Genomic DNA, 26,990 nt, shown 5'->3' with positions numbered 1-26,990 from the left:
CGCAAGATCAATGCAGCACATTAAAAACTACACCATCACTTAGTCTGCCCAGTCTGCGACTGGGGTGCAAAATTCATTAGAAATCCATACCTTGTTCATCTTGATGAAAGTTAGACGGTTTACACTTTCAGGGGACAGCCGGATGTGCTTATCCATCAGAACACCACCATCTGGAGACACGTTCTGAGAGAACATTGGCTGCCAGGCATGACAAAACCTCCAATGCGTGATAGGCGGGCTCAGGCCACATTTCCACTTTTTAAGACCAAAATGCAAAAGGATCCAAACTTACCCTGGTGACATTGATATTGAGCTTGAAATACTCCTGCACCATCCTCTCTAGTCATTCATAACGTGTCAGACTTGTATTCTGTTCTGCTGGCGCATGGGCTTGTCTAAAAAATGTGTAAAACGACTCACAGAAATTGCTTCTGCCACTTACACTGCTGCTGCTGCCAATGTTTTTATATTGATTACTAGACATTCCTGGGGATGGAATATATAACTGCGATGTACAGTGTGCTTCACTGCTGTCTTGGGGAAAACCACTCTTAAGATTGTCTATAAGCGTGTTTTGATACTCCAGCATACATACGTCCCTTTCCAGTGGGGGAAACATCTGGCAACATTTACTCTTGTGCCGTGGATCTAACAGTGTGGCAACCCAGTAGTCAGCAATATTTCTAACCCTAAGAATGGGCAGCATGTTGCAGATAGTGCAGCAAGAAGGCGCTCGTTTGTCAGATTCTTCCATGAGGTCCAAGTCCATGGTGTGTTGGTGACAAGGTAACACTCAAGTGTGCTTCCTCTGTCCACTCCCATCAACCATGGACAATAGAGAGGGGATCATTATCCTCTTCATCTCCTGACTGTTGGGCTCTCATCACCACTCCCTCCTCGCCCTCCTACATTCTTTTGTCCTCCTCCATTTGGTTCCTGCACCTTCACTGACAGTTTGTGTGGTACCATGAGCCCACCTAAAAAAAAAGTTGCATTGTTTTGAACGCAAAGAAGTTCTAGATTGTTGTCATCAAGCCTTTTCAAAATGTAGTCCTATTTTCAGAGCTGTTTCTTGAGGAGTCAAAACCATGAGAGTGTGTTTCCCAACATCAGTAGTACAGTCAAGCATTACGAAACATATTGGCAGCCAGGAGGTATGTGGCTAGGGCTGGAGCAGAACAGAGATTAGATGGGGCAGGCAAGGAGATGCTTGGAAGTTTAGTGGAACAATGGCTACCCCGGCAACAGCAGTATTGTCAATCACTATGAAACACAGTGGGCAGCCAGGAGGTGTGTGGCTGGCATGCTCAGTGTATCTGCCTGAGAAAGAACACAGTCTAGGTATTACTTAACCTGGCTGTTCAGATGGTGCATCTGTGATTGCTGAAGTGTGCTAGGTTGTTGCAATTTCAGAAAAGACATCTCATCCTTAATGTCAAATATACTGTCTGTGTTTGCGTATACTGTGTTGCTACTGCTGCCTCACTACATGTTGGAGCCGTAACGTTGGCACAGGCAGGGGAACATTGTGTCTGAATGGATCACAGAGTGCATGCCGGTCACTAGGGGTGGCAGTTATTTGTTCAGCTAAAGTTTCGCAGAGCAGGTAACAGAGGTTATCCTGGTACTAAGCCAATTTGCCTTTGTTTTGGAAATTGGAAAAAAATTCCCCCATTTCACAGCCAGGGTCTGAAAGTGTGGCTATCCAGGTGTCATCACTTTGCTTCATAACAATACGCCTGTCCTCCCATAATCATTGCAGCATATACTTGCCATGCACACGGGCATGACCTCATTGTTTCATTATTGTAATCCCACCGCGATGGTTGGTTGTCATGGCCAGCTTTGTAATCATGGCCATTTTCACTCTGACTGTCTGCTTCATCCTATGTCGATGTCAAATCTATTTCCTCCACTTCCAACTTCTCATCCTCCTTCTCCTCTTTGTCCTCCAAATCCTGCAGCATGTGATATGAACCTTTAAGGTACCGTCACACTAAGCGACGCTGCAGCGATACCGACAACGATCCGGATCGCTGCAGCGTCGCTGTTTGGTCGCTGGAGAGCTGTCACACAGACCGCTCTCCAGCGACCAACGATGCCGGTAACCAGGGTAAACATCGGGTAACTAAGTGCAGGGCCGCGCTTAGTAACCCGATGTTTACCCTGGTTACCATCCTAAAAGTAAAAAAAACAAACACTACATACTTACCTACAGCCGTCTGTCCTCCAGCGCTGTGCTCTGCACTCCTCCTGTACTGGCTGTGAGCACAGCGGCCGGAAAGCAGAGCGGTGATGTCACCGCTCTGCTTTCCGGCTGACCGACGCTCACAGCCAGTACAGGAGGAGTGCAGAGCACAGCGCTGGAGGACAGACGGCTGTAGGTAAGTATGTACTGTTTGTTTTTTTTACTTTTAGGATGGTAACCAGGGTAAACATCGGGTTACTAAGCGCGGCCCTGCGCTTAGTTACCCGATGTTTACCCTGGTTACCAGTGAAGACATCGCTGAATCGGTGTCACACACGCCGATTCAGCGATGTCTGCGGGGAGTCCAGCGACGAAATAAAGTTCTGGACTTTCTTCCCCGACCAGCGACAGCACAGCAGGGACCTGATCGCTGCTGCCTGTCACACTGGACGATATCGCTAGCGAGGACGCTGCAACGTCACGGATCGCTAGCGATATTGTTTAGTGTGACGGTACCTTTAGGGTCCGCAACAGACACAGGGCAGTGCTGAACAGGTGCACATTGGTGTTCTTCCTCGATTCCCCTCTTGCATGCTAGTCGGTGTAAATATGACTACAATTAATAGCAAGATTGCATTGCTCATTCCTCGTGTTCCTATAGATACATTTTGTTGCCTCCTCATAGGTCTTCAGTAGGCAACATGCATCTCATATTACCTGACAAGGTCAGATATCAAAGTAACCCATGCTGCTGTTTGACTGTTGCAAGATGTAATCTGTCATTGCTTTACGCTGTCCACTACGTTTTGCAAGCGTATATATTTTCTCAATAAATCTTGCACTATTAAATTCAGGATGTGGGCAATGCATGGAGCATGGATTATTTAGCTTGACCGTAAAACATTCAAAATGTTCCGGGCATTGCTCATGACAATTCCAATTTGCAGTTCACAGGGAGCCACCTGGAGGGCTTGTTGCCTCTTGTTGCACAACAGCAACTCTTCCTCCTTGTGGCTTTTCTCCTCCAGGCATGTTACCTGTAAAACTGCTTGGCAGCACTTTGCTTTGCATGAGCAAAAAGAATGAGGGTGCTGTGTGGAATCCTTGATATGCCGTATTTTTAAGTTGGTGATGAGGTCATGTAAGTTAAGCAGGATCTGGAGGAGATGTAGGAGGAGACAGATAACCGCTACCTGATGGTGGAAACAGACATAGCTCCTAGTCATGGAGACATCATCACCTGTCCCAGATGCGGTGATGCATTGCTGACACTGAAAACATTAAATGAAAACTCATTCATTGTCCCTTACCACAGTTGTTGCAACAAGAATCTATAGTGCATTGCACTTTGGTGCTCAAAGGCAAGTCCAGAAAGCGGCCTACGTTCACCTACACATGAAAATAGGGGGAGGACACCCCTTTCTATGAGAAATAATGGTATCTTCATAACTCCAGCAAGGCTGAGTGCACGCCCTCATTACTCAAAATGCAGATAACTCCACAAGTTGGTAAGGTAACGTAAGTATAGTTGACAAACCAGAGAATGATTGGAAGCGTCCAGTTGTTTCCTCGCCATACAATTGGCCACGGATAGATGTTGTTTCGATAGGCGAGGAGGAGTTGTACTTAGAGTACCATGCTCAGTAGAGGAGTATGACGATGATGGAGGTGAAGATGACACCTCACCAAATAACTGCTACCTAAGGGTGCGGTTTGTCTGACAGAAAGACAAGCCTGGCAATAAGGGGGTGGAGGACAACTCGAGGTTTGCTCTGATTGCTGGCTAGCAGAGCTTTCTGAACTGAGTCCTCACACTACCATAGACCAATTACACCCCATATTACATTTTATTTCACGTTTATCTTTCTTGTAATAGCAAATAGCAGTAAAAAAAATCAATGAATACAAACACTACTTACAGTGTAACATTATTTTTACTTTTGAGGCACAAAGTAAATTTAAATGAAAACATGATGAATATGTTTGTTTAATCTGCAGGCTTTCAGCAGAGCTCCTACGTCTTCTGTGTTCAGAGTCTGACGTTAAGGAACAAGTGAAGATTTACGATGGTGTCCCCACTTTGCTTAGTTTGCTTCACTCTGACCACCTAAAGCTGCTATGGAGCGTTGTCTGGATTTTGGTTCAGATCTGTGAAGATCCAGAAATCAGTGTGGAAATTCGGACGTGGGGAGGAATCAAACAGCTGCTTCATATTTTAAAAGGGTATAAGCAGTATTCATTCCAGAAATGACAAATTGCCAAAAAGTGTGAATGTACATATTTTGAGAACTGACATATCCTCTTTAAACGGTAACATTTTTCATAAAACTTTGACTAAAGCTCCATCCAGGTATCCATGTTGCACGGCTAGAACACATCTATTAAAGTCTATGAAGATAGCCACATGTCTGTGCTTTTTCCTGAACTGTTTGTCTATGCAAAACTCACAGAGACATGTCCATTGTATCCCGGATGAAAAGTGCCACGCCTGTGGTCCGTGAAAAACACGTACAGCACACGGATGGCATCAGAGTACTGTCCATGTGCTATTCATGTTGAACTTTGCAAAGGATAGGAGAAGCTTTATAATTTATTTATCCATCTATGAAAAACACTGATGACACACTGACCAAACACTGATGACAATGATACAGTTTTTTCATGTATGTGTTTAAACACGGATGTTTGAATGAAGACTTGGAGGTGGAATCACTCAGCCAAGCACTGCTGTCCTCTGTGACTGGTAATAGCTCATAGATTGCTCACCTTCTGTTCTGGAGGAACGCGGTGCTCAGCTTTGGATTAGCACATAGAATGCTACTGATTAAATGTTTTGAAATGTTTCTATGAAATGACAAGAGTTTTGAATGCAGTTAGGCTTTGTTGATAGGTCCAGTAGTGATTTGTTAGAACGGATCTAGCAGAAATTCGTTGTCAAAAAAGTTGTGCACACACAACTTTTTAGTCCGTTTTTCAAAACTGATCTACTAGATCCATTTTTTTAAATGTTGAATGTTGATGTCTTTGGAAATCGGATTAGTTAAATAGCCCACCATTTGTTTTCTGTTTGTAATGGATCCAGAAAGCAAAAAACGGATCCATTAGCCATCCACTGTTCTCCCATTGCTAACTGGTGAGTTTTTTGCTTGCTGGGTCCATTCTGACAGATCACTACTGGACATGTGAACATAGCCTAAAGGCCCCTTCACATTTAGCGACGCTGCAGCGATACCGACAACGATCCGGATCGCTGCAGCGTCGCTGTTTGGTCGCTGGAGAGCTGTCACACAGACCGCTCTCCAGCGACCAACGATGCCGGTAACCAGGGTAAACATCGGGTAACTAAGCGCAGGGCCGCGCTTAGTAACCCGATGTTTACCCTGGTTACCATGCTAAAAGTAAAAAAAAACAAACCGTACATACTTACCTACCGCTGTCTGTCCTCCAGCGCTGCGCTCTGCTTCTCTGCTCTCCTCCTGTACTGTCTGGGAGCCGGAAAGCAGAGCGGTGACGTCACCGCTCTGCTTTCCGGCTCACAGACAGTACAGGAGGAGTGCAGAGCGCAGCGCTGGAGGACAGACAGCTGTAGGTAAGTATGTAGTGTTTGTTTTTTTTTACTTTTAGCATGGTAACCAGGGTAAACATCGGGTTACTAAGCGCGGCCCTGCGCTTAGTTACCCGATGTTTACCCTGGTTACCAGTGAAGACATCGCTGGATCGGTGTCACACACGCCGATCCAGCGATGTCTCCAGGGAGTCCAGCGACGAAATAAAGTTCTGGACTTTCTTCGCGGACCAACGATCTCCCAGCAGGGGCCTGATCGTTGGTCGCTGTCACACATAACGATTTCATTAACGATATCGTTGCTACGTCACAAATAGCAACGATATCGTTAACAATATCGTTATGTGTGAAGGTACCTTAACTCACCAAGTGTTTCCAACCTTCTCAGCTTTGTGACACCCCTGGAAAAGTAGAGAGGCACACCTTTTCAATGTGACACCTGGGTTAGCCTCTTGCACAAAACTGAGATGCGTGGCCTGATTGTTGAAACAGAAACTGTCAGTTCTTCTAATATTCTTCAGTGGAGCCCTTGACTAAAGCCATAGTGCCTCCTGAATATAAAATTAAGATTAAGATTAAGTGTCAGGTCTGAGCCGTTATACTGATTACAGTGATACCTTGGTGGATGAAATCTGTCTTGTGGTTGTTGTTTAATATTTATTTTCAGTTTTCAGTTAATGAGATTCTCATGTAAAACTAACATACTATCAAGCAGTATAGATCAAAAATATTCAAAAGATAATTTCAAATTTTATTATTAAAACAATTATCAAAACAACATTACAAATATGGATTGAAAGCAAACTAAGCTCAGAAATTCTGACTTTTTTCAAATCTGAAAATATAAGAAATGTTAACGTCTCACATCTGCACAGAATCGGTCAGTGATTCATTACATACTGTCATAGAAATGCTCTTGCCGAACATCACAACCTTTGTAATATATCACTTTTACATTCTTCCAGGGAACAGTATCTAGTTTCTGATCGCTCCTCCATTGGGAGCTTGTCAAGTGCAAACGCTGCAGGACGAATTCGACATCTTTACTTATCTGAAGACTTGAGCCCCAGAGAAATACAAGAAAATACCCTTTCACTTCAAGCGGGTAACGTTATTTGTCATGTACATGTTGAAAGAGCAATGGGTAGCAGACGGCTTTGTTTTCAGCTTGTAAAATAATTTACAAAAACTAATGTTGAAAAAAATGAAAATCTGGGTGAGAGACGTTTTGGTCATCTTGAAGGTGACCTTTTCTGGTTGTCCTTTTTCAGAATAAAAAAACAAATGGACAGGTATGTAATGCTGAGAAATTACTAAATAGTCATTATTTACTTGTTGAAGCCCCTACTGCTCCAGTTCCACCTCTCCGTAATCCCCCCAGTCTACTTTTACAGGGCTCCAGCATTGCTGTACCTTCTGCAACATATGTCCGCAGCAGGCAACCACTAGTGTCAGTGGTCTCCTGCCATCTCACAATGTAGACTGGATTTCCAGTGTTATTTTGGTACAGGTGTAACATAAAGCTTCTAGGACTGTGTGGAATATCTGTAAATGACTTCTCACATCATACTAGGTTGTAGGACCTTTTGGGCTCCCTAGTGTCACGGGGCTACCGCGACAGAGAGGTTCCAGAGAACCGCAGCGCTCTGGGCCTCTTTCACACACAGTGAACAGAAGCTCTTCACCTATATTTTGACCAGGCTGCTTTGTGCCAGCAGTGCAGGAGTTAACCTTATTGCTGAGTTGCTGAGATCTGGGTCATTCTCAGCTAAAGTGGATTTGGTAATCTGATCCTCTATATAGACCCAGTCCTCACTTCAGCTATTGTCAGTGATCAGTTCTACTGCCTGGCTTGGAGGTTGAAGGAGCGTAGTGTTGGTGTTGGAGGTTTATTTACAGAGATTGGTGTCTGCTGTTTTTGGTTGCATGTTTAACCTGTTTTCCTTCCTAGTTTATTCCTTCTCTTCCCTTCTCTGTGTTTCCCCTGTAGTTGTGTGAGCATTTGGTGAGTTTGAGACTTTTAGTTACCTTGTCTCTATACCCTGTGATTTGTTGTATTATTACACTGGTGCAGTCCACCTCCTTTGTGGGGAGAGGGGGCCACTGATAGGGCCTGCACAGGAGACAGGGATACGCTGGCGGCTCGGGCCTCCTAACCATCATAGGTACCCCCAAGATAAGGGAAAGCCAGGGCCCCATTAAAGTGGTAGGGACAGGTGCGGATCCCAGTACGCCGTCCTGCCCCTTTAACGCCGCTTACGGCGTGACACCTAGGCAAATACAAGGTACAACCGCAACCATTGCAACCCCTCACCCATAGTTCCACACTTTAATGGTTTTATATTGATAAAAAATATGTAAAATAATAATAATTATGGTTTTGATTTTGTATGCAATTTTTAAGTATTGTATAGCTAAAGGTAGACAGTATTATCTATCTCTACTCAACCTATATCTGGTTAGCTGTTTTAGACATTACTGTTTGAGAGTATGTTCACACTGAGTTTTTTTACTTAGATTTTTGAGAACTTTGGCTCTAAAATCCACATGAAGAAAGCTTCAAAAACTATTCTGTGAGCTTCCTATTCATTTCAATGGAAACATACTCCTTTAGTGTACATGCTCCTGTACGTGTGATTTTTTCATGTAGAAAAAAGAAACATGTCAAACCTTGAGGCATTTCTGCTGAAAAAAAAAGCTCCATGGCATAAAAAAATAAAAAACTTATGACCAGATTTTTAAAAAATGCCAAAAGTTGTAAATTTTTTGCGCAACTAGGAGTTGCATAAAAAAAATTGCGAAATTTCAAGCAGCTTTACGTCAAAATTCTATCGCAAACTGTTTAATACATTGGCGTCTTAGGTTTTCAAAGTAATTTTTTTATGTGGATTTTTCAGCCAAAAAAATTAACATTCAAAAACTCCATGTGAGCATACTGTAACTCTATCAGTGACCTAAACAATTTTTTTTAACATAATTCTGCATAAGCAATTTGTGTTTTGTCTCCCTACCAAAATACGAAGCCATTATTGCAGCTAATCTGAATGTAAATTAGCAAACACTTCTCTTTCTCATTCCAGCTTGCTGTGCAGCGCTTACTGAACTTGTGCTCAATGATACAAACGCTCATCAAGTAGTTCAGGTACAGTCATAGTCATATTTCTCTGCAAGGTTTCTGGTTGGAAAGTTTTAAACGTTTGTCTTAAATTATGCATTTCTCTTCTCTATAAATGCAGAACATTTTTTTATCAAGCAGACATTTTTACAGTTACAAATGGCTTTCCTTCAATAAAAGTCAATGACAAATTTCCAAAAAAAAACAGAAAACTAGAAGCAACCTGTTTCACACTTTTTGGGACTTGTTAACACAGCATCTGTTAGATTTACAGAGCCCTTTTACTTTTTCTTCTTTTCATAGATCCAGTATTCTGAATAGTTTCATGATATAATTTTACCCAGCTTAATTTTTAGCACAGAGATCGAAATGACTGTATACGCACCTGTCAGGGAAAAATATTTATTTTTTAAATTGGAATGAGCCGAAATATTATTAAAACCATGGAAATTATATATAGGCACAGATTTAGTTTACACTCAGGAACAAGGACTCGAGTATTCTCATGAAGTAATACACAAATTAGTGGTATAAAAGTGAAAAGTGGTGCAGGGCTGTAGCCATGAGCGAGGTACTCATCTTCCACGCAATGGCACACTCCATAAAAACGGGGTCCGGTCTGTGTGTGTGATTGAGTTGTTGCTGTGGACACCTTCAGGTTCAGCTCTGCCACAATTTGTGCGGCATCAGACCCCTTTACACGCACAATGAGGAAACCAGATAACTTGGTAAAAATAAAATCCTTTTTATTGACAATAAAATGTATGTACAGAGGGTAGCAGGAAATATGCTTGCTGTTCTCTTCTGCACAATACAGTGGAACATTGTTAGTGGTTCTGGATGGCGACACAGAGCTTGTGATGAACTGTAGATCTGCAGTTTAAGCTGAGGACATCTTCCCAGTATAGTGCCACACAGGTCGATGTGTGGGACCACTACACTCCAACTACACTTCCTGAGCACTACGTAAGAAAGCTCCACCCGCTACCTCCTTACTAAATGTGACCCCAGCCTAGCTGACACTGCCTTGCTAACAGCAGATTCCAGGTTTGGTAAACACTAAAGACGTTCCTAAAGTTCTCTTGCTATAGGTAGCTCAATTTGACTGCTTAAGGAAGAACACCGCTACTTTTGACGATCTCTTGCTGAAACGTGCTCCCTTTTCCTGGTCTCTTCCCACAGACACACCCAATGATGATCGCTTTCCTCAGAGGGTGTCCTTTCTTGTCTCCAGCTCAATAACAACTAACTCCCAAGAACTAACACACAGGTCCTTATTACTCCTCCCCAACCATGGGCCAGCCCTGCAGTTAACCTTGTCACCCCTGACAACATGAACTGAAACCTCCCAGAGGATAACACATACAGTACAGTACATTTTCATACATTTAGAACAACAGGGGTCTCTAGAGAGGTGTCACGTCATCCTCTCCACCCCTACCCAAAGAATTACTGTGGTTGTAAGAGGGCTGTTATCTATAAATGAAACCACTAAAACACATAGAAATAAAAGAATAAAACATACGGAACATGACAATTCCTCCCCCCCAGAAACACAGCACACCTCCAGATGCCAGAATGGTGATGCCAAACAGACATTTGACATGACAATTTCCAATTTCTTGAGCATTCTCGGGGGTCCTCTGAGTATTTTTTAGTGCTCAAAGATTTAGTTTTTCTTGCCGCAGCTGAATGATTTACATCTGTTAGCCAGCATAAGTACATGTGGGGATTCCCTAGCAACCAGGCAACCCCCACATGAACTTATGCTGGCTAACAGATGTAAATCATTCACCTGCGGCAAGAAAAACTAAATCTCCGACCACTAAAAAATACTCGGAGGACATCCGAGCATGCTCGAGAAATCGCGAGTAACGAGTATATTCACTCATCACTAGTAGTAAACCCTGTAGAGAAATCTGTATTATATTAAAGGGAATCTGTCAATAAGAGTAAAGGTACCGTCACACTTAGCGACGCTGCAGCGATACCGACAACGATCCGGATCGCTGCAGCGTCGCTGTTTGGTCGCTGGAGAGCTGTCACACAGACAGCTCTCCAGCGACCAACGATCCCGAGGTCCCCGGTAACCAGGGTAAACATCGGGTAACTAAGCGCAGGGCCGCGCTTAGTAACCCGATGTTTACCCTGGTTACCAGCGTAAAAAAACAAACAGTACATACTTACATTCAGCTGTCTGTCCCTTGCCGTCTGGTTCCTGCACTGACTGCTGGCCGTAAAGTGAAAGTGAAAGCACAGCACAGCGGTGAGTCACACAGCGGTGACTCACCGCTGTGGCTGTGCTCTGCTTTCACTTTACGGCCAGCAGTCAGTGCAGGAACCAGACGGCAAGGGACAGACAGCTGAATGTAAGTATGTACTGTTTGTTTTTTTACGCTGGTAACCAGGGTAAACATCGGGTTACTAAGCGCGGCCCTGCGCTTAGTTACCCGATGTTTACCCTGGTTACCAGTGAAGACATCGCTGAATCGGTGTCACACACGCCGATTCAGCGATGTCTGCGGGGAGTCCAGCGACGAAATAAAGTTCTGGACTTTCTTCCCCGACCAGCGATCTCCCAGCAGGGGCCTGATCGCTGCTGCCTGTCACACTGGACGATATCGCTAGCGAGGACGTTGCAACGTCACGGATCGCTAGCGATATCGTCTAGTGTGACGGTACCTTAACCCTTTCCCCAAACTACAGATATGAGCTTGCAGATCTTTGAAATGTAAATCCCTCAAAACCTTTATATCTTTTATCCTTTTATGTATTCCTTAGACATTAGCGTTTTAATTCATATGTTAATGTGGTGTTTAGTGCCTGTGCACTTCCTAACCCTCTTCCTCCCAATTTTTTTTCTGGATTAATCATCAGCCTCTTTTTTAAAGATTGCTCACTGTCTGTGTAAACCAAACGCTAGGCTATCAAGCTAAAGTGGTTTGTGATGGGGGATGGGGAAACAAGCTTGGGAGGTAGAGGCTTGCAAAGTGCTCTGTCATATCCAGAGCACCTACACATGGGGTCAAAATTATTGGTAACCCTCGTTTAATGACAGAAAAACCCACAATGGTCACAGAAATAACTTGAATCTGACAAAAGTAATAATAAATAAAAGATCTATGAAAATGAACAAATGAAAGTCAGAAATTGCTTTTCCACCATGCTTCCACAGAATTTTTCAAAAAATAAGACTCAAGAAATAAGTCTTGATAGAAATGATGGTAAGCCTGAAAATAATGTGACAAAAGGGACATGTTAAATCAAGGTGTGTCCACTAACTAGCACCACAGGTGTCTAGAATCTTGGAATCAGTGAGTGGGCCTGTATATAGGGCTACAGATACTCACTGTGCTGTTTGGTGACATGGTGTGTATCACACTCAACATGGACCAGAGGAAGCGAAGGAAAGAGTTGTCTCAGGAGATTAGAAAGAAAATTATAGACAAACATGTTAAAGGTAAAAGTTATAAGATCATCTCCAAGCAGCTTGATGTTCCTGTGACTACAGGTACACATATTGTTCAGAAATTTAAGATCCATGGGTTGTAGCCAACCTCCTTGGACGTGGCCACAGGAGGAAAATTGATGACAAATCAAAGAGACGGATAATACGAATGGTAACAAAAGAGCCCAGGAAAACTTCTAAACAGATTAAAGGTGAACATCAAGCTCAAGGAACATCATTATCAGATTGCACCATCCGTTGTTGCACGAACCAAAATGGATTTCATGGTAAATGACCAAGGAGGGCACCATTGTTGAAAAAAAAAAAACATAAAAAAGACAGACTGGAATTTGCCAAACTACATGTTGACAAGCCACAAAGCTTCTGGGAAAATGTCCTATGGACAGATGAGACAGAAATGAACTTTTGGCAAGGCACATCAGCTCTATGTTCACAGATGGAAAAATTAAGCATATCAAGAAAAGGACTACTGTGAAACATGGAGGAGGCTCTGTTATGTTTGGGGCTGCATCTGGCACAGGGTGTCTAGAATCTGTGCAGGGTACAATGAAATCTCAAGACTGTCAAGGGATTCTAGAGAGAAATGTGCTGCCCAGTATCAGAAAGCTTGGTTGCAGTCGCAGGTCATGGGTCTTGCAACAGGATAATGACCCAAAACACACAGTTAAAAACACCCAAGAATGGGTGAAGTGGCCTTCTATGAGCCCTGACCTAAATCCTATTGAGCATCTTTGGAAAGAGCTGAAACATGCCATCTGGAAAAGGCAACCTTCAAACAGACAACTGGAGCAGTTTGCTTTTCACAAGTGGGCCAAAATACCTGTCGAGAGGTGCAGAAGTCTCATTGACAGTTACATGAATCTATTGATTGCGGTGATTGCCTCAAAAGGTTGTGCAACAAAATATTACCGTATTTTCTGGCGTATAAGATGACCTTTTAACCCCTGAAAATCTTCTTAAAAGTCGGGGGTTGTCTTATACGCCGCGTGTCGTCTTATAGGGCGGGTGTGGACCAATGTGCATATGGTGGTGGTGGGGGGAGTGGTCCTGATGATGAAGAGAGGGGGCGTCTCATAGGGAAGGTGTAAGTGGAGTATCCCCCTATTATTTCATTGTGGCAGCAATGCTCTCTGTGCTGGGGGGCGGCGGCGGCTCCTCTTTGTGCAGCATGGGGTCTCTGTTCTGGGAGGTTGCGGCTCCTCTTTGTGCAGCGTGGGGGCTCTGTGCTGTGGGGCGGAGGCGGAATATCTTTGTGCAGCGTCAGGGCTCCGCCGGCATTTCCTCTAAGCCCAGGGGCACCGGCAGCTCCATTGCTGCAATACGGTGGCCTCCAGGGAAATGGCTGCTGGGGGCGGCGCATGCTCAGATTTAGATCTCGTCCCGAGATCTCGGGAGACAAGATCTGAAATGCCGGCAGAGCCCCGATGCTGCACAAAGATACGCGGCCGCTGCCCCTTAGCACACAGCCCCCACGCTGCACAAAGAGGAGCTGCCGCCCCCCCCTGCACAGAGAGCACCGCTGCCACAATGAGGTAATAGGGGAATATTCCACTTACACCTTCCCTGTGAGACGCCCCCTCTCTTTCGTCATCGGGACCCTTCCCCGCCACCATATGCACATTGGTCACTCGCCCTATAAGATGACACACGGTGTATAAGAAGACCCCCATCTTTTAAGAAGATTTTATATTTTAACTGGAAAAGTTGGGGGTCGTCTTATACGCCCAGTTGTCTTATACGCAGGAAAATACGGTAAATTAAGGGTACTATCATTTCTGTCCAGTCCCATTTCATGAGATTTATTTTTAATTCTGTGGAAGCATGGTTGAAAAGCAATGTCTGACTTTCATTTGTTCATTTTCATAGATTTTTAATTTTTTAAATTTATTATTACTTTTGTCAGATTCAAGTTATTTCTGTGGGTTTTTCTGTCATTAAACGAGGGGTACCAACAATTTTGACCACGTGTGTAACACCTCATGTGCATTTGAGTTAAAATACTAATTTAGATAGATAAAAGATACAAATATATAATGGTGTTAGTGTAGTGACCTACAAGGTTTGTACGCGGTTTGGGGTGGGGCTCATCTTACTGACAGATTCTATTTAAGATATTCCTAGATCGAAAAATAATATTTTTAGATCTGTGTCTATGCACATTCTAGTTTTTTTTGCCTCTGTTTCTTAGCATACTTGCTTATGAAGCTGCAAGATAAGACTTTAGTGTGCTGTGATTATGAAGCATGTCCTCTTCACTTCCATTCTCTCAATCTTTGGGACTTATTTAGAGTAAACAAATATAAAAACGATACAAACCATTTATGTTAGGGCTACTTTCACACTAGCGTTAACTGCAATCCGCTGCAATGCGTCGTTTTGCAGAAAAAACGCATCCTGCAAAAGTGCTTGCAGGATGCGTTTTCCCCCCATAGACTTGTATTAACGACGCATTGCGACGGATTTCCACACGTCGCATCCGTCGTGCGACGGATGTGTCGTGCTTCTGCGGACCGTCGGCAGCAAAAAACGCTACATGTAACGTTTTTTGCTCCAGACGGACCGCTTTTTCCGACCGCGCATGCGCGGCCGGAACTCCGCCCCCACCTCCCCGCACCTTACAATGGGGCAGCGGATGCGCCGGAGAAATGCATCCGCTGCCTCCATTGTGCAATGCGTTAAACGCTAGCGTCGGAATCTCTCCCCGACGCATTGCGACGGGGAGATTCCGACGCTAGTGTGAAAGTAGCCTAATTATTAATTCGTATATATTATTTACAAAAACCACACTGAATGAAATAAAAGATTTTACGAGAAACTTTCATATATATATATATATATATATATATATTTTTTTTTTAATGTTTTGATTAAAAGAGTTGTCCAGGTCTATGTGACCACAGACTAATGAATCCTCACAGTACTTGCATCACACACTGTTAGGCCGGTTTCACACGTCAGTGGCTCTGGTACGTGTGGTGACAGTTTCCTCACGTACCGGAGAAACTGACGCACGTAGACATATTAAAATAAATGTGTCTCTGCAGATGTCAGCGTGTTTTCACGGACCGTGTGTCCGTGTGCAAAACACAGAGACATGTCATTGTACATGGGAGCGCACGGATCACATGGTCCCATTAAAGTCAATGGGTGCGTGTAAACACGTACCTCACACGGATGCCGTCCGTGTGCTGTCCGTGTGCTTTTTTTTAAAGTCATAGGGTTAAAATTGAAACAAATTGTTTCATTACACGGACAGCACACGGGCAGCACACGGACAGCACACGGACGAGAAACACGGACACACCGACAGCACACGGATGACATACGGATGGCCTAAGTGCACACACGGATACGGATAGCTCCAGGACCGTTTCTTAATGTACCGGAAAAATCTGGACGTGTGAGACTGGCCTCAGGATTCTCCAGTGACAGCGGACAATCACATAACGTAACTGCAAGTTTGCGATGTGCATACTTTTGGCCACATTCTGACTAGATGTGCATGGCCTTTCTCAGTACCAGTGAATTGAGTGAGTCCCGAGTACAGCTAGTCTGCATGTGACTGTATGTATGCAGATCGCATACTTGTGGTCTAGTGGCAGCCTGCTCTTGCCATCAACACCAGAAAATCCTAACAATGTGCAGTGTGCACGCTGTGAGGAGTCAAAGCTTTAGGCTGCTGTCACACTAGCAGTATTTGGTCAGTATTTTACATCAGTATTTGTAAGCCAAAACCAGGAGTGGAACAATTAGAGGAAAAGTATAATAGAAACATATGCACCACTTCTGTATTTATCACCCACTCCTGGTTTTGGCTTACAAATACTGATGTAAAATACTGACCAAATACTGATAGTGTGACGGCAGCCTTACAGTCAAATAGAGTAAATGCAAACTTTGTTCTCAAGCCCAGAAAAATCTATTAACTTTATAATATGAAATTTGCAAAGTAAACAGAAAAGAGGCTGCCAAATCATCACAAATTTTCTCCTAATAAGGATACCACTAGGACTATGTCTTGTGCAAACATATGTGCACATCTAAAATATTGGTATTACCCATAGCAAGCAAAACAATTTTTAAATTGTAGCTCTTTACATTCATATACTACTTAGAAAATAAATTTGCTAACTTCTTTATACAGGGCTTTGTTCCTACGTCGTGTCTAGATGCTCAATTTTCAGGATCATTGTTGAAATAATGGCACTTTCCACTGTGATATATTACCAATTATAGGAATTTCTAATCAATGGGGGAACAAAATATTGCCAAATTGATACTATTTTATGGCTAATTAAGGAAAAGGTTACCAAATATGTTCCTTTATTTGAACAAAATCAAGGCCCTCTTGACATGTCTACTTAAAAAAAACGTACGTGTGATATGGTCAGTTTATACAATCCGTGTGGTTTTCTGTTGACCGTCCGTGTGCCATTCGTGTGTATGTGTTGACCATCAGTGTGCGGTCCGTGTGACATACGTGTGTCGTCCGTCTGACACGTACCAGAATAGAATGCATAAAAGAAATTAGATTTTTATGTCTTAAAGATGTGCAAATATATAGATAGATACTGTATATAAATAAATAGATATCCATGAGATATAGAATTTATGCCTTGCATTTGTAGCTTACTGTACATGTATTACCTAATAAATACATATATACACCAAAAATTATCATACACTAAATTGTAAAGGCCATCAAGCTAAATAATAAGCTACCAAAGAAAAAGCTTTAAACAAGGACCAGATTAAAAAGAACAATTTTTATTTATTGCAAAATACATATAAAAACATGTAAAAAGAAGTGAGACAACACACTGGTAAGGAACTTGGGGGGTGTAGATCTCACAGTGCAGAGGCGAGTTCACCGCAGTTCACAGTAAGAATTTCACTGCAGTGAACTCGCCTCTGCACTGGGAGTCTTTTTCTCATGGTGCAGAGGTCACCGCAGTTCATTTGCCAGCTGGGAACACAGCCTCAGTGACCGGCAGTAACCTCGATGACATCACCGCTAGTCACTGGGGCTGCACTCACAGCAGTTCAATCACCAGTGGTTCTCAGCCTGGACGGTCACATCTCGGCACCCTTCAGATTGAAACCTATTTATCCCCCAGACATGGATTATGGTGTGGGACAGAACGACAGACAGGTGAGGGATATTGTTGTTTTTTATTGTTTTATTACAGGAGACAAGGGCTTCGGTGGGATATGTGTTAGGTTATTTTTAAATAAAAAAGTAAAAGTGTGTTTTGTTTTATTTCAATTAAAAGACTTTATTCTGGCTGTGTATTTACCATATAACTATAGGATTAGTAATGGATAGGTGTCTTATAGACCTCTCCATTACTAACCTGTGGGCTTGATGTCACCTGACAATACAAAGGTGACATGAACCCCACAAATATGAACCCCACTTGCTATCGCTACAGGGCAAGTGGGAGGAGCCAGGGAAAGCGCCAGAATTGGCGCATCTAATAGATGCGCCTTTTATGGGCGGCTACGGGCTCCCTTTTTTTAGACTGATGGGCCCAATATCCATGGCCCCTTACCAGCCTGAGAATACCATCCCTCAGCTGTCTGCTTTAGCAAGGCTCGTTGTCAAAAATGGGGGGAGACCCCATGCCGTTTTTTTTTTTATTATTTATTTCAATAATTAAAAAATACAGTGTTTGGACCCCTCTATTCTTGATAATCAGACTTGCTGAGGGTTTCAACATAGATTATAATGGGTGTGCGCTTGTACATGTGTCTAGTATGTGTGAAAACGAATGACAGACATACAGCAGACACTGACATATGAAGGGGGCCTAACTGTCTTTTTTTAACTTTTATTTGAAAGTATTGTTTTCTAAAGCAGATGAATGTCTCCTTGTATCCTCTGTAGGAGAATGGTGTTTACATTATTGGTATGCTGATTTTACCAAGCAGACAACATGACTGTATTAAAAGCAAATGTACAATATTACAGGTAAGATTGTAAACCATTTTTACATTTTGCACACATTATGATATTATTCATTGATTTAATTAGGGTCCTACCACATAATGGGTTCTTATACAGGTCTTAACCCCTTCATGACCGGGGGATTTTTCGTTTTTCCGTGTTCGTTTTTCGCTCCCCTCCTTCCCAGAGCCATAACGTTTTTACTTTTCTGTCAATTTGGCCATGTGAGGGCTTATTTTTTGCGGGACGAGTTGTACTTTTGAACGACATCATTGGTTTTAGCATGTCGTGTACTAGAAAACGGGAAAAAAATTCCAAGTGCGGTGAAATTGCAAAAAAAATGCAATCCCACATTGGTTTTTTGTTTGGCTTTTTTGCTAGGTTCACTAAATGCTAAAACTGACCTGCCATTATGATTCTCCAGGTCATTACGAGTTCATAGACACCAAACATGACTAGGTTATTTTTTATCTAAGTGGTGAAAAAAATTTCCAAACTTTGCTAAAAAAAAAAAAAAAAAATTGCGCCATTTTCCGATACTCGTAGAGTCTCCATTTTTCATCATCTGGGGTCGGTTGAGGGCTTATTTTTTGCGTGCCGAGATGACGTTTTTAATGATAGCATTTCGGTGCAGATACGTTCTTTTGATCGCCCGTTATTGCATTTTAATGCAATGTCGCGGCGACCAAAAAAACGTAATTCTGGCGTTTCGAATTTTTTTCCCGCTACGCTGTTTAGCGATCAGGTTAATACTTTTTTTTAATTGATAGATCGGGCGATTCTGAGCGCGGCGATACCAAATATGCGTAGATTTGATTTTTTTTTATTGATTTATTTTGATTGGGGCGAAAGGGGGGTGATTTAAACTTTTATGTTTTTTTTATTTTTTTCACATTTTTTTAAACTTTTTTTTTTTACTTTTGCCATGCTTCAATAGCCTCCATGAGAGGCTAGAAGCAGGCATAGCATGATCGGCTCTGCTACATAGCAGCGATCTGCTGATCGCTGCTATGTAGCAGAATTGCACGTGTGCTGTGAGCGCCGACCACAGGGTGGCGCTCACAGCGACGGGCAATCAGTAACCATAGAGGTCTCTAGGACCTCTATGGTTACCATTCACAAGCATCGCCGACCCCCGATCATGTGACGGGGGTCGGCGATGACGTCATTTCCAGCCGCCCGGCCGGAAGCGGTAGTTAAATGCCGCTGTCTGCGTTTGACAGCGGCATTTAACTAGTTAATAGGTGCGGGCAGATCGCGATTCTGCCCGCGCCTATTACAGGCACATGTCAGCTGTTCAAAACAGCTGACATGTCCCGGCTTTGGTGCGGGCTCACCGCGGAGCCCTGCATCAAAGCAGGGGAGCCGGCATCGGACGGTATAGTACGTCCGATGCCGGTAAGGGGTTAATGTAAGGAAAAACCTCTGGTAGATGTTGTTTTTAAAGAGATATTTTTGAAAAAAATGTTGAAAAATGTCCCTGCAAAACAGGATATGGTAAAGGCCTGGTAATCTCCATATTCAGACTTGCCCAAAATGAAGTGCAGGGTTTATTGGTATTTGGTTAAAGAAGCACTCCCATCAAAGATTTTATCCTCGTAATATATTGCTATCATCATATTATATAGCACTGTGTACTCACAATTGCTCATTTTGCCCTTTTACCCAGCTAATTGTTCTCTTTTACATTAAGTCTTTGACATCACGTGTTTAAAAACAGACTAGCTGAATCCTTCTAAGCTCTTTGTAGAAACAGGAGGTCTCTTTTCCCTGCACGAGTCATCACTGCAAAGTTGCAGGGGTGAGGATTGGAGCATTTGAATCAAGAGTTGAAGAGGAGGATGACTCGTGTAGACAAAAGAGACTTCCTTTTTCTACATAGAGTTTAGAAGGATTTGGCAAGTCTGTTTTTTAATCACGTGATGTTCTTCACTTAATGGAAAAGAGAAGAATTATCTAGATAGAAAGGCAAAATGAGAAATTGTATGTACATGGTGCTATATAATATGATTGCAGTATATTAAAAGGATAAAAACGCTGATGGGAGTGCTTCTTTAATAATTTCTAAAAAACAGCCACTACAAATTCAAGTGAGTAAGCACCTTCGCAGGAGCTCCCACATATTCATAGTTTAGCTAAAAATGTTTATGGGTATACAATTTAATTTATTCTTGAATTGGTCATGTAGCTAATATAGGGACTCTTTGATTAAAGGGAACCTAAATCAAACATCGGCTGTGTTATTGCAGACGGGTATGTTTTATTTTGAATTGTTGCAGCGTTTTAGAGAAAACATACTTGGAGATGCATGATCCCTGGATGGCTTTTCAAATACTAGTCCAAGATACAGGTCCCCAGCAGCTTCTCCTTACCCAGCTCCCATTGACTGATAGGTCTTTCCCTGTATGTGGAGAGATCTGTCAGTCTAAGGAAGCTGGGTGGGGAGAAGCTGTTGGAGACAAGCTGTTGGAGACAAGCCTTTTCGACTTGTCATCTGACTTTTATTAAGATATGTTTTTATTTCCAAATAAAACATACACACTCTATTAATGCATACAGTCTTTTATTCATGCTTCCTATTGTTGAGACAGCAATAATCTCTTGTCAGATTTTCTTTATCTACTTCTGGACAGGCCATAAACTATAAACATCCAAGCAATCCTTCACCACTTTGGGTTTTTCTGTTTTTGTGTTTCCGTTTTTTGCTCCCCTTGTTCCCAGAGCCATTATTTTTTTTATTTTTATGTCAATACAGCCATGTGAGGTCTTGATTTTTGCAGGACGAGTTGTACTTTTGAACCACACCATTGGTTTTACCATGTCGTGTACTGGAAAACGGTAAAGAAAATTCAAGTGCGGTGAAATTGCAAAAAATGTTCAATTCCACAATTTTTTTTTTTTTACCATGTTCAATAAATGCTAAAACTGCCATTATGATTCTCCAGGTCATTACGAGTTTGTACATGCCGAACATGTAAAGATTCTTTTTTATTTAACTGGTGAAAAAAAAATCCAAAAGTTTGTTAAAAAAAAAAAAAAAGGAAAAAAGAAAAAAATCCGCCATATTCCTAGACCTGCAGCGTCTACATTTTTTGTGGTCTGGGGCTGGGTGAGGGCTTAGTTTTTGCGCACTAAGCTGCTATTTTTATTGATAACATTTTGGGGTAGATACGATGTTTTGATCGCCCATTTTTGCATTTTATTTCGGCCAAAAAAAGTAATTCTGGCGTTTTGTTTCTTTTTTATCGCTACGCTGTTTACCGATCAGATCAATTATTTTGATAGATTGGGCAATTCTAAACCCGGTGATACCAAATATTTGTATTTTTTTATTGTTTTATTTTGAATGGAGCAAAAAGGGGGTGATTTGAACTTTTATATTTCCCCCAAAAAATAGGATTGTAGCTGCTCAACAGTCCTAAGTCTTCCACACTAGATTTTTTGTTTCACAATGTACCAAATCTTTTATATTGAAGAACGCTCTGGACTGCTGCGGACATTTCTTCCCTGAACTGCTTCTGCAGAGCCATGCTGTACTGATGGATGCAGTATAGGGTTTAGTCATGTCTTGTGAAATATACAAGGCCTTCCCTGAAATAGCCTTTTATCTGGAAGATATTATTTGTTGTTCTAACACCTCTATAATACTCAACATTAATGCCTTTCAAGATGTGTAAGCTGCACAGTCTATAGGCACGAATACAGCCACCATATCATCAGAGATGGTGGCTTTTTAACTGTGCACTAGTTCAAGCTGGACAGTCCTTTTCTTCTTGATGCCACACAACATGGTGTCCATAGTTTCCATGAAGAACTTCAAATTTTGATTCATCTGACCACAGACCAGTTTTCCATTTCACCTTCGTCCATTATAAAAGAGCTCTGGACCGGAGAAGACAGCAGCTTTTCTGTCTTAATATAATAATAACAAATATTATAATAATAAGTAATATATTCTTCTTTACATAATAGAGCTTTAACTTGCATTTGTAGATTTTAGATTTTTGGAAGTATTCCTGAGCCTTATTACATGACCGAATCACGCCTGTTTTCAGATCACGAGCATTTAATATTGACTGTTTGCCTTTTCCTTTGTTCGTATGGATTGCTCCAGAATAACTGAGTTTTTTGATGACATTTTATACTGTAGATGGTGGGTTAGTCAACAATTTTGTAATTTAACATTATAGAACCTTTTTTTGGAAATGGTCCCACACAGCTGTCCCAGACTGGTCAATCTCTGACCATGTTTTCTTCTGAGAGACTATGCCTCTCTAATATTCTAATTTTATGCACTTGACTGCCCAGCTGTTTTTTATTAATATCACTTAACTTTTCCAGCATTTTGTTAACCTCATCACAACATTTTTTTAAATGTGTTCCTGCCTTCAAAATTAGTTAATTTTTTCAAATTAAATGAAAAAATGTCTAACTTTCAACTTCTGTTGTGAAAACAGAAATGGTTATGTGAGCTTTCCAAATCGTTGCATTCTTGTTTTTTTTTCTTTTTCACATAGCGTCCAAACTTATTTGGAATTGGGGTTAGATATAGTGACCTCTCATTAAAGGTGCTTTAAAATAAATAATAATAAGTAAGGTAAGAAAATGGTTATTTAAAGTAAAACCAGGCAATGGAACTAGAAAAATCCCTTTATGCTTGCTGACAATTAGATCGACTATATACATTATTGATTACAATTTGTTATATTGTAGCTTACATCTGTTTCTCTGCCTCAATGTTTTAGGCTTTGCCATTGCTAAATTCTACCACGATGCTTCATCTGTGTACTGTTCTATGTTTAATATTCTCTCTGAAAAGTGGCTCTATCCACATAAATATCTACATCTAACCAGCTAGAATAGTGACAGTCATCAGAAATTCATATGGTCTGTGGTTGAGATCCACAAAGTAGACGAGCTTCATATTTCAACCCATAGGCACCTCAGGCTAAGAAAGGGAAGTAATTTATTCATCCAGCATCTGTCATATAGAGGTTATGTTCACTGAGCCTTTTTTCAACCATCAACAGCAATGCTGATTATTTGTACTTTGGCACAAGTTCAAGAAGTGTCACTAATTTCATACCTATAAATAAATCCCCCAAATATAAATAATGCCAAAAGCTTTTATACCCTATCAATTTATGTTAACTAGTAATGTTCATATAATTATGAAGACTACACGTGTCAAGGTCATATCTATATAATAATAAAATAATTTTATAGAAATGTTTTGCAATGTAATTAAAATCTCCTATTTATAAAACTATTATGTCACCTGCAACATAAAGCGATTTTCCAAAAATGTTTTATGACTTAATATCACTGTGGATTTCATGTTATCATATCAAAATTATAACACTAAACCTATGAGAAACTAGAGGGTCCAAATACCACTTCTTCTGCAATATGTTGATTAGAAGAGTGGTGCATCCCATGGCATAATTTTTTGGCAAGCGGCTGTTCCTGGTATTGTGTTCAAGTAAGGGTGACTGAGTTACAATGCCAGAACACATCACCGATTTTCCAAGTCAAAAATTCTAAATCAGAATCTCAATTTGGCTTTTATCCTAAGGGTACCGTCTCACAGTGGCACTTTTGTCGCTATGACGGTACGATCCGTGACGTTCCAGCGATATCCATACGATATCGCTGTGTCTGACACGCAGCAGCTATCAGGGACCCTGCTGAGAATCGTACGTCGTAGCAGATCGTTTGGAACTTTCTTTCGTCGCTGGATCTCCCGCTGTCATCGCTCTATCAGTGTGTGTGACACCGATCCAGCGATGCGTTCGCTTGTAACCAGGGTAAACATCGGGTTACTAAGCGCAGGGCCGTGCTTAGTAACCCGATGTTTATCCTGGTTACCATCGTAAATGTAAAAAAAAAAAACAGTACATACTTACATTCCGGTGTCCGTCAGGTCCCTTGCCGTCTGCTTTCCCGCACTGACTGACTGCCGGCCGTAAAGTGAAAGCAGAGCACAGCGGTGACGTCACCTATCAGTAATTAGAAAGCAGCCCTGCCACTTTGTGAAAAATAATGGTTCAACTGATGGCCTATAATTAGATCTCATGATGGGTAAAACCAGTGAGCTGTCTAAGACCTTCGCAACTCTATTGTTGCAAAACACATTGATGGCATTGACCGAAGAATTTCTAAACTATTGAAGGTGCCAGTGTGCACTATTGGGCGATAATCCAGAAGTGGAAACAATATAATTTCACAATAAACAAGCCATGACCAGATGCAATATTTCAGACAGTGGAGTGAAAGAATTATCAGAAGAGTTGTCCAAGAGCCATGCACCACCTGTGGAGAGCTACAGAAAGACCCAGAACCAGCAGGTACAACTGTTTCAAAGAAAACAATAAGTAATGCACTTAAATTGAACCTGTCAGCAGGATTGTGCAGAGTAACCTACAGACAGTGTCAGGTCGGCACCGTTATACTGGTTAAAATGAAACCTTGGTTGATGAAATCCGTCTTGTGGTTGTTGTGTAATCTTTATTTTCAGTTAATGATATGCTCGTGCTTCGGGGCGGCCTGTGTGGGGGTCTTCATGTGGTGATCTGATTAGGTATTCACCAGTATTGCTTCTGACAGGTCACTGATCCCACCCTTACCTGCCCCCTAGTTTTCATAATGAATATTATATATATTTAAAAAAAAGACAGATTTCATCAACCAAGGTATCATTTTAATCAATATAACGGCGCCGACCTGACACTGTCTGTAGGTTACTGTGTACAATCCTGTTGACAGGTTCCCTTTAACCTACATGGCCTGTGTGCATGCTCACCTCACTACGCAAGACTCCATTGCTGAGCAAAAAGCATGTTCAAACATATTTAAAGTTTACTCAATAATATTTAGATAAGCCTGTGAAATACTGGGAGAATATAGTCTGGTCACAAGAGACAAAATTTGAACTCTTTGGATGCCATTATACATACTATGTTAAAACACCATAGCAGCAGTGACGTTTGGAGGTGGGAACATCATGGTGTGAGGCTGTTTTTCAGCATACTGCACTGTCAAAATATCATGTAATTGAAAGAAGAATGAATGGACAAATGTGCCAAGACATTCGTGATAAAAATCTGCTGCCATCTACCAGGATCATGAAGATGAAACGAGGTTGGACATTTCAGCAAGACAGTGTTCCAAAAACTAATTTCTCATAACCTGGTTTCAGAGAAAGAAAATAAAGCTGCTAGAATGGCCAATCTTCTGACTTGAATCCAATAGAAAATGTATGGAATAAATTAACATTCACAGTTCATAGAAGGAGCCCACAGGACCTTCAGGATTGGAAGAGTGTTTGTGTGGAAGAATGGGCCAAAATAACACCTGAGTAGTGTTGAGCATTCTGATACCGCAAGTATCGGGTATCGGCCGATACTTGCGGTATCGGAATTCCGATACCGAGATCCGATACTTTTGTGATATCGGGTATCGGTATCGGATCAATAGGGATGTGTAAAATAAAGAATTAAAATAAAAAATATTGATATGCTCACCTCTCCGGCGGCCCCTGGACATCACGCTGCTAACCGGGAGGCTTCTTTGTTTAAAATGCGCGCCTTTAGGACCTGCGAATGACGTCCCGGCTTCTGATTGGTCGCGTGCCGGTCACATGGGCGGCACGCGACCAATCAGAAGCCGGGACGTCATTCGCAGGTCCTAAAGGCGCGCATTTTAAACAAAGAAGCCTCCCGGTTAGCAGCGTGATGTCCAGGGGCCGCCGGAGAGGTGAGCATATCAATATTTTTTATTTTAATTCTTTATTTTACACATCCCTATGGATCCCAGGGCCTGAAGGAGAGTTTCCTCTCCTTCAGACCCTGGGAACCATGAGAATACCTTCCGATACTTGATGTCCCATTGACTTGTATTGGTATCGGATATCGGTATCGGCGATATCCGATATTTTTCGGGTATCGGCCGATACTATCCGATACTGATACTTTCAAGTATCGGACGGTATCGCTCAACACTACACCTGAGCAATGCATGCAAATAGTTTCTTCATAAAGGAGGTATATTGAAGCAGTCATCACCAACAAAGGCTTTTGTACGCAGTATTAAATTAATGTCAGTAAGCGTGTTCAATACTTTTTCCCTGTGGCATTTCTCGTTACTACACATTGCTTAATAAATGACAGCTATGGTTTGATTTCTTTGCCTTTATGGATTAGATGGGTTATTACAGACATCTGGTGAAAATTAAAGAATTTCTTGTCAATAGCACCTTTAGAAATATATTTACGTGTTTTGTGTATCTTATATATAACATTGGATGCGTTATTCTGCCCGGAGTTGGGATGGACGGTGCCTGCGCAGTGTGGCGCCGTAGTGCTAACTCCGGCGCCACACTGCGCAGGCACGGCCCTTTTTATTGAAGACACTGTATATGCAAATTCGCAGACACAGTGTCTTCAACAAAATGGCACCGGATATCGCGAGATGTGCATGCGTTGACTCGTTCACCATTTTATTGAAGAATCGTACTACATCGTCAACATAGCAGTATGCATGTGCCTGCCGTCGCCATTATCTCTGTTGCCAATGCATGCGCACTGCTATGTTGACATTGTAGTACATTACTTCAATAAAATGGCGTCAGAGATCGCAGTATGCACGTGTACTGACTCCGGCGCTATTTTATTGAAATAATGTACTACAACATGGCGCCTGAGTCAG

The 26,990-nt window shown here is 41.9% G+C and overlaps 1 protein-coding gene across 2 annotated transcripts in view; it reads left to right on the top strand.

Moving 5' to 3' along the window:
• The window catches only part of NEK10 (NIMA related kinase 10), a 337,168-nt gene that overhangs the window by 106,536 nt on the left and 203,642 nt on the right, over window positions 1–26,990 (top strand). For both annotated transcript variants that reach the window (XM_069730006.1, XM_069730007.1), the window contains exons 12-15: window positions 4,187–4,411; window positions 6,719–6,858; window positions 8,834–8,895; window positions 18,225–18,308. In XM_069730006.1, coding sequence (XP_069586107.1) covers window positions 4,187–4,411; window positions 6,719–6,858; window positions 8,834–8,895; window positions 18,225–18,308 — 511 coding nt within the window. The remainder of the gene's footprint in view (window positions 1–4,186; window positions 4,412–6,718; window positions 6,859–8,833; window positions 8,896–18,224; window positions 18,309–26,990) is intronic.

This window comes from Ranitomeya imitator, chromosome 6 (genome assembly GCF_032444005.1).
Source record: "Ranitomeya imitator isolate aRanImi1 chromosome 6, aRanImi1.pri, whole genome shotgun sequence".
In the NCBI taxonomy this organism is placed as follows: domain Eukaryota; kingdom Metazoa; phylum Chordata; class Amphibia; order Anura; family Dendrobatidae; genus Ranitomeya; species Ranitomeya imitator.
The sequence above is the reverse complement of the archived record's forward strand: the minus strand, read 5'-3'. Positions and strand labels throughout refer to the sequence as shown.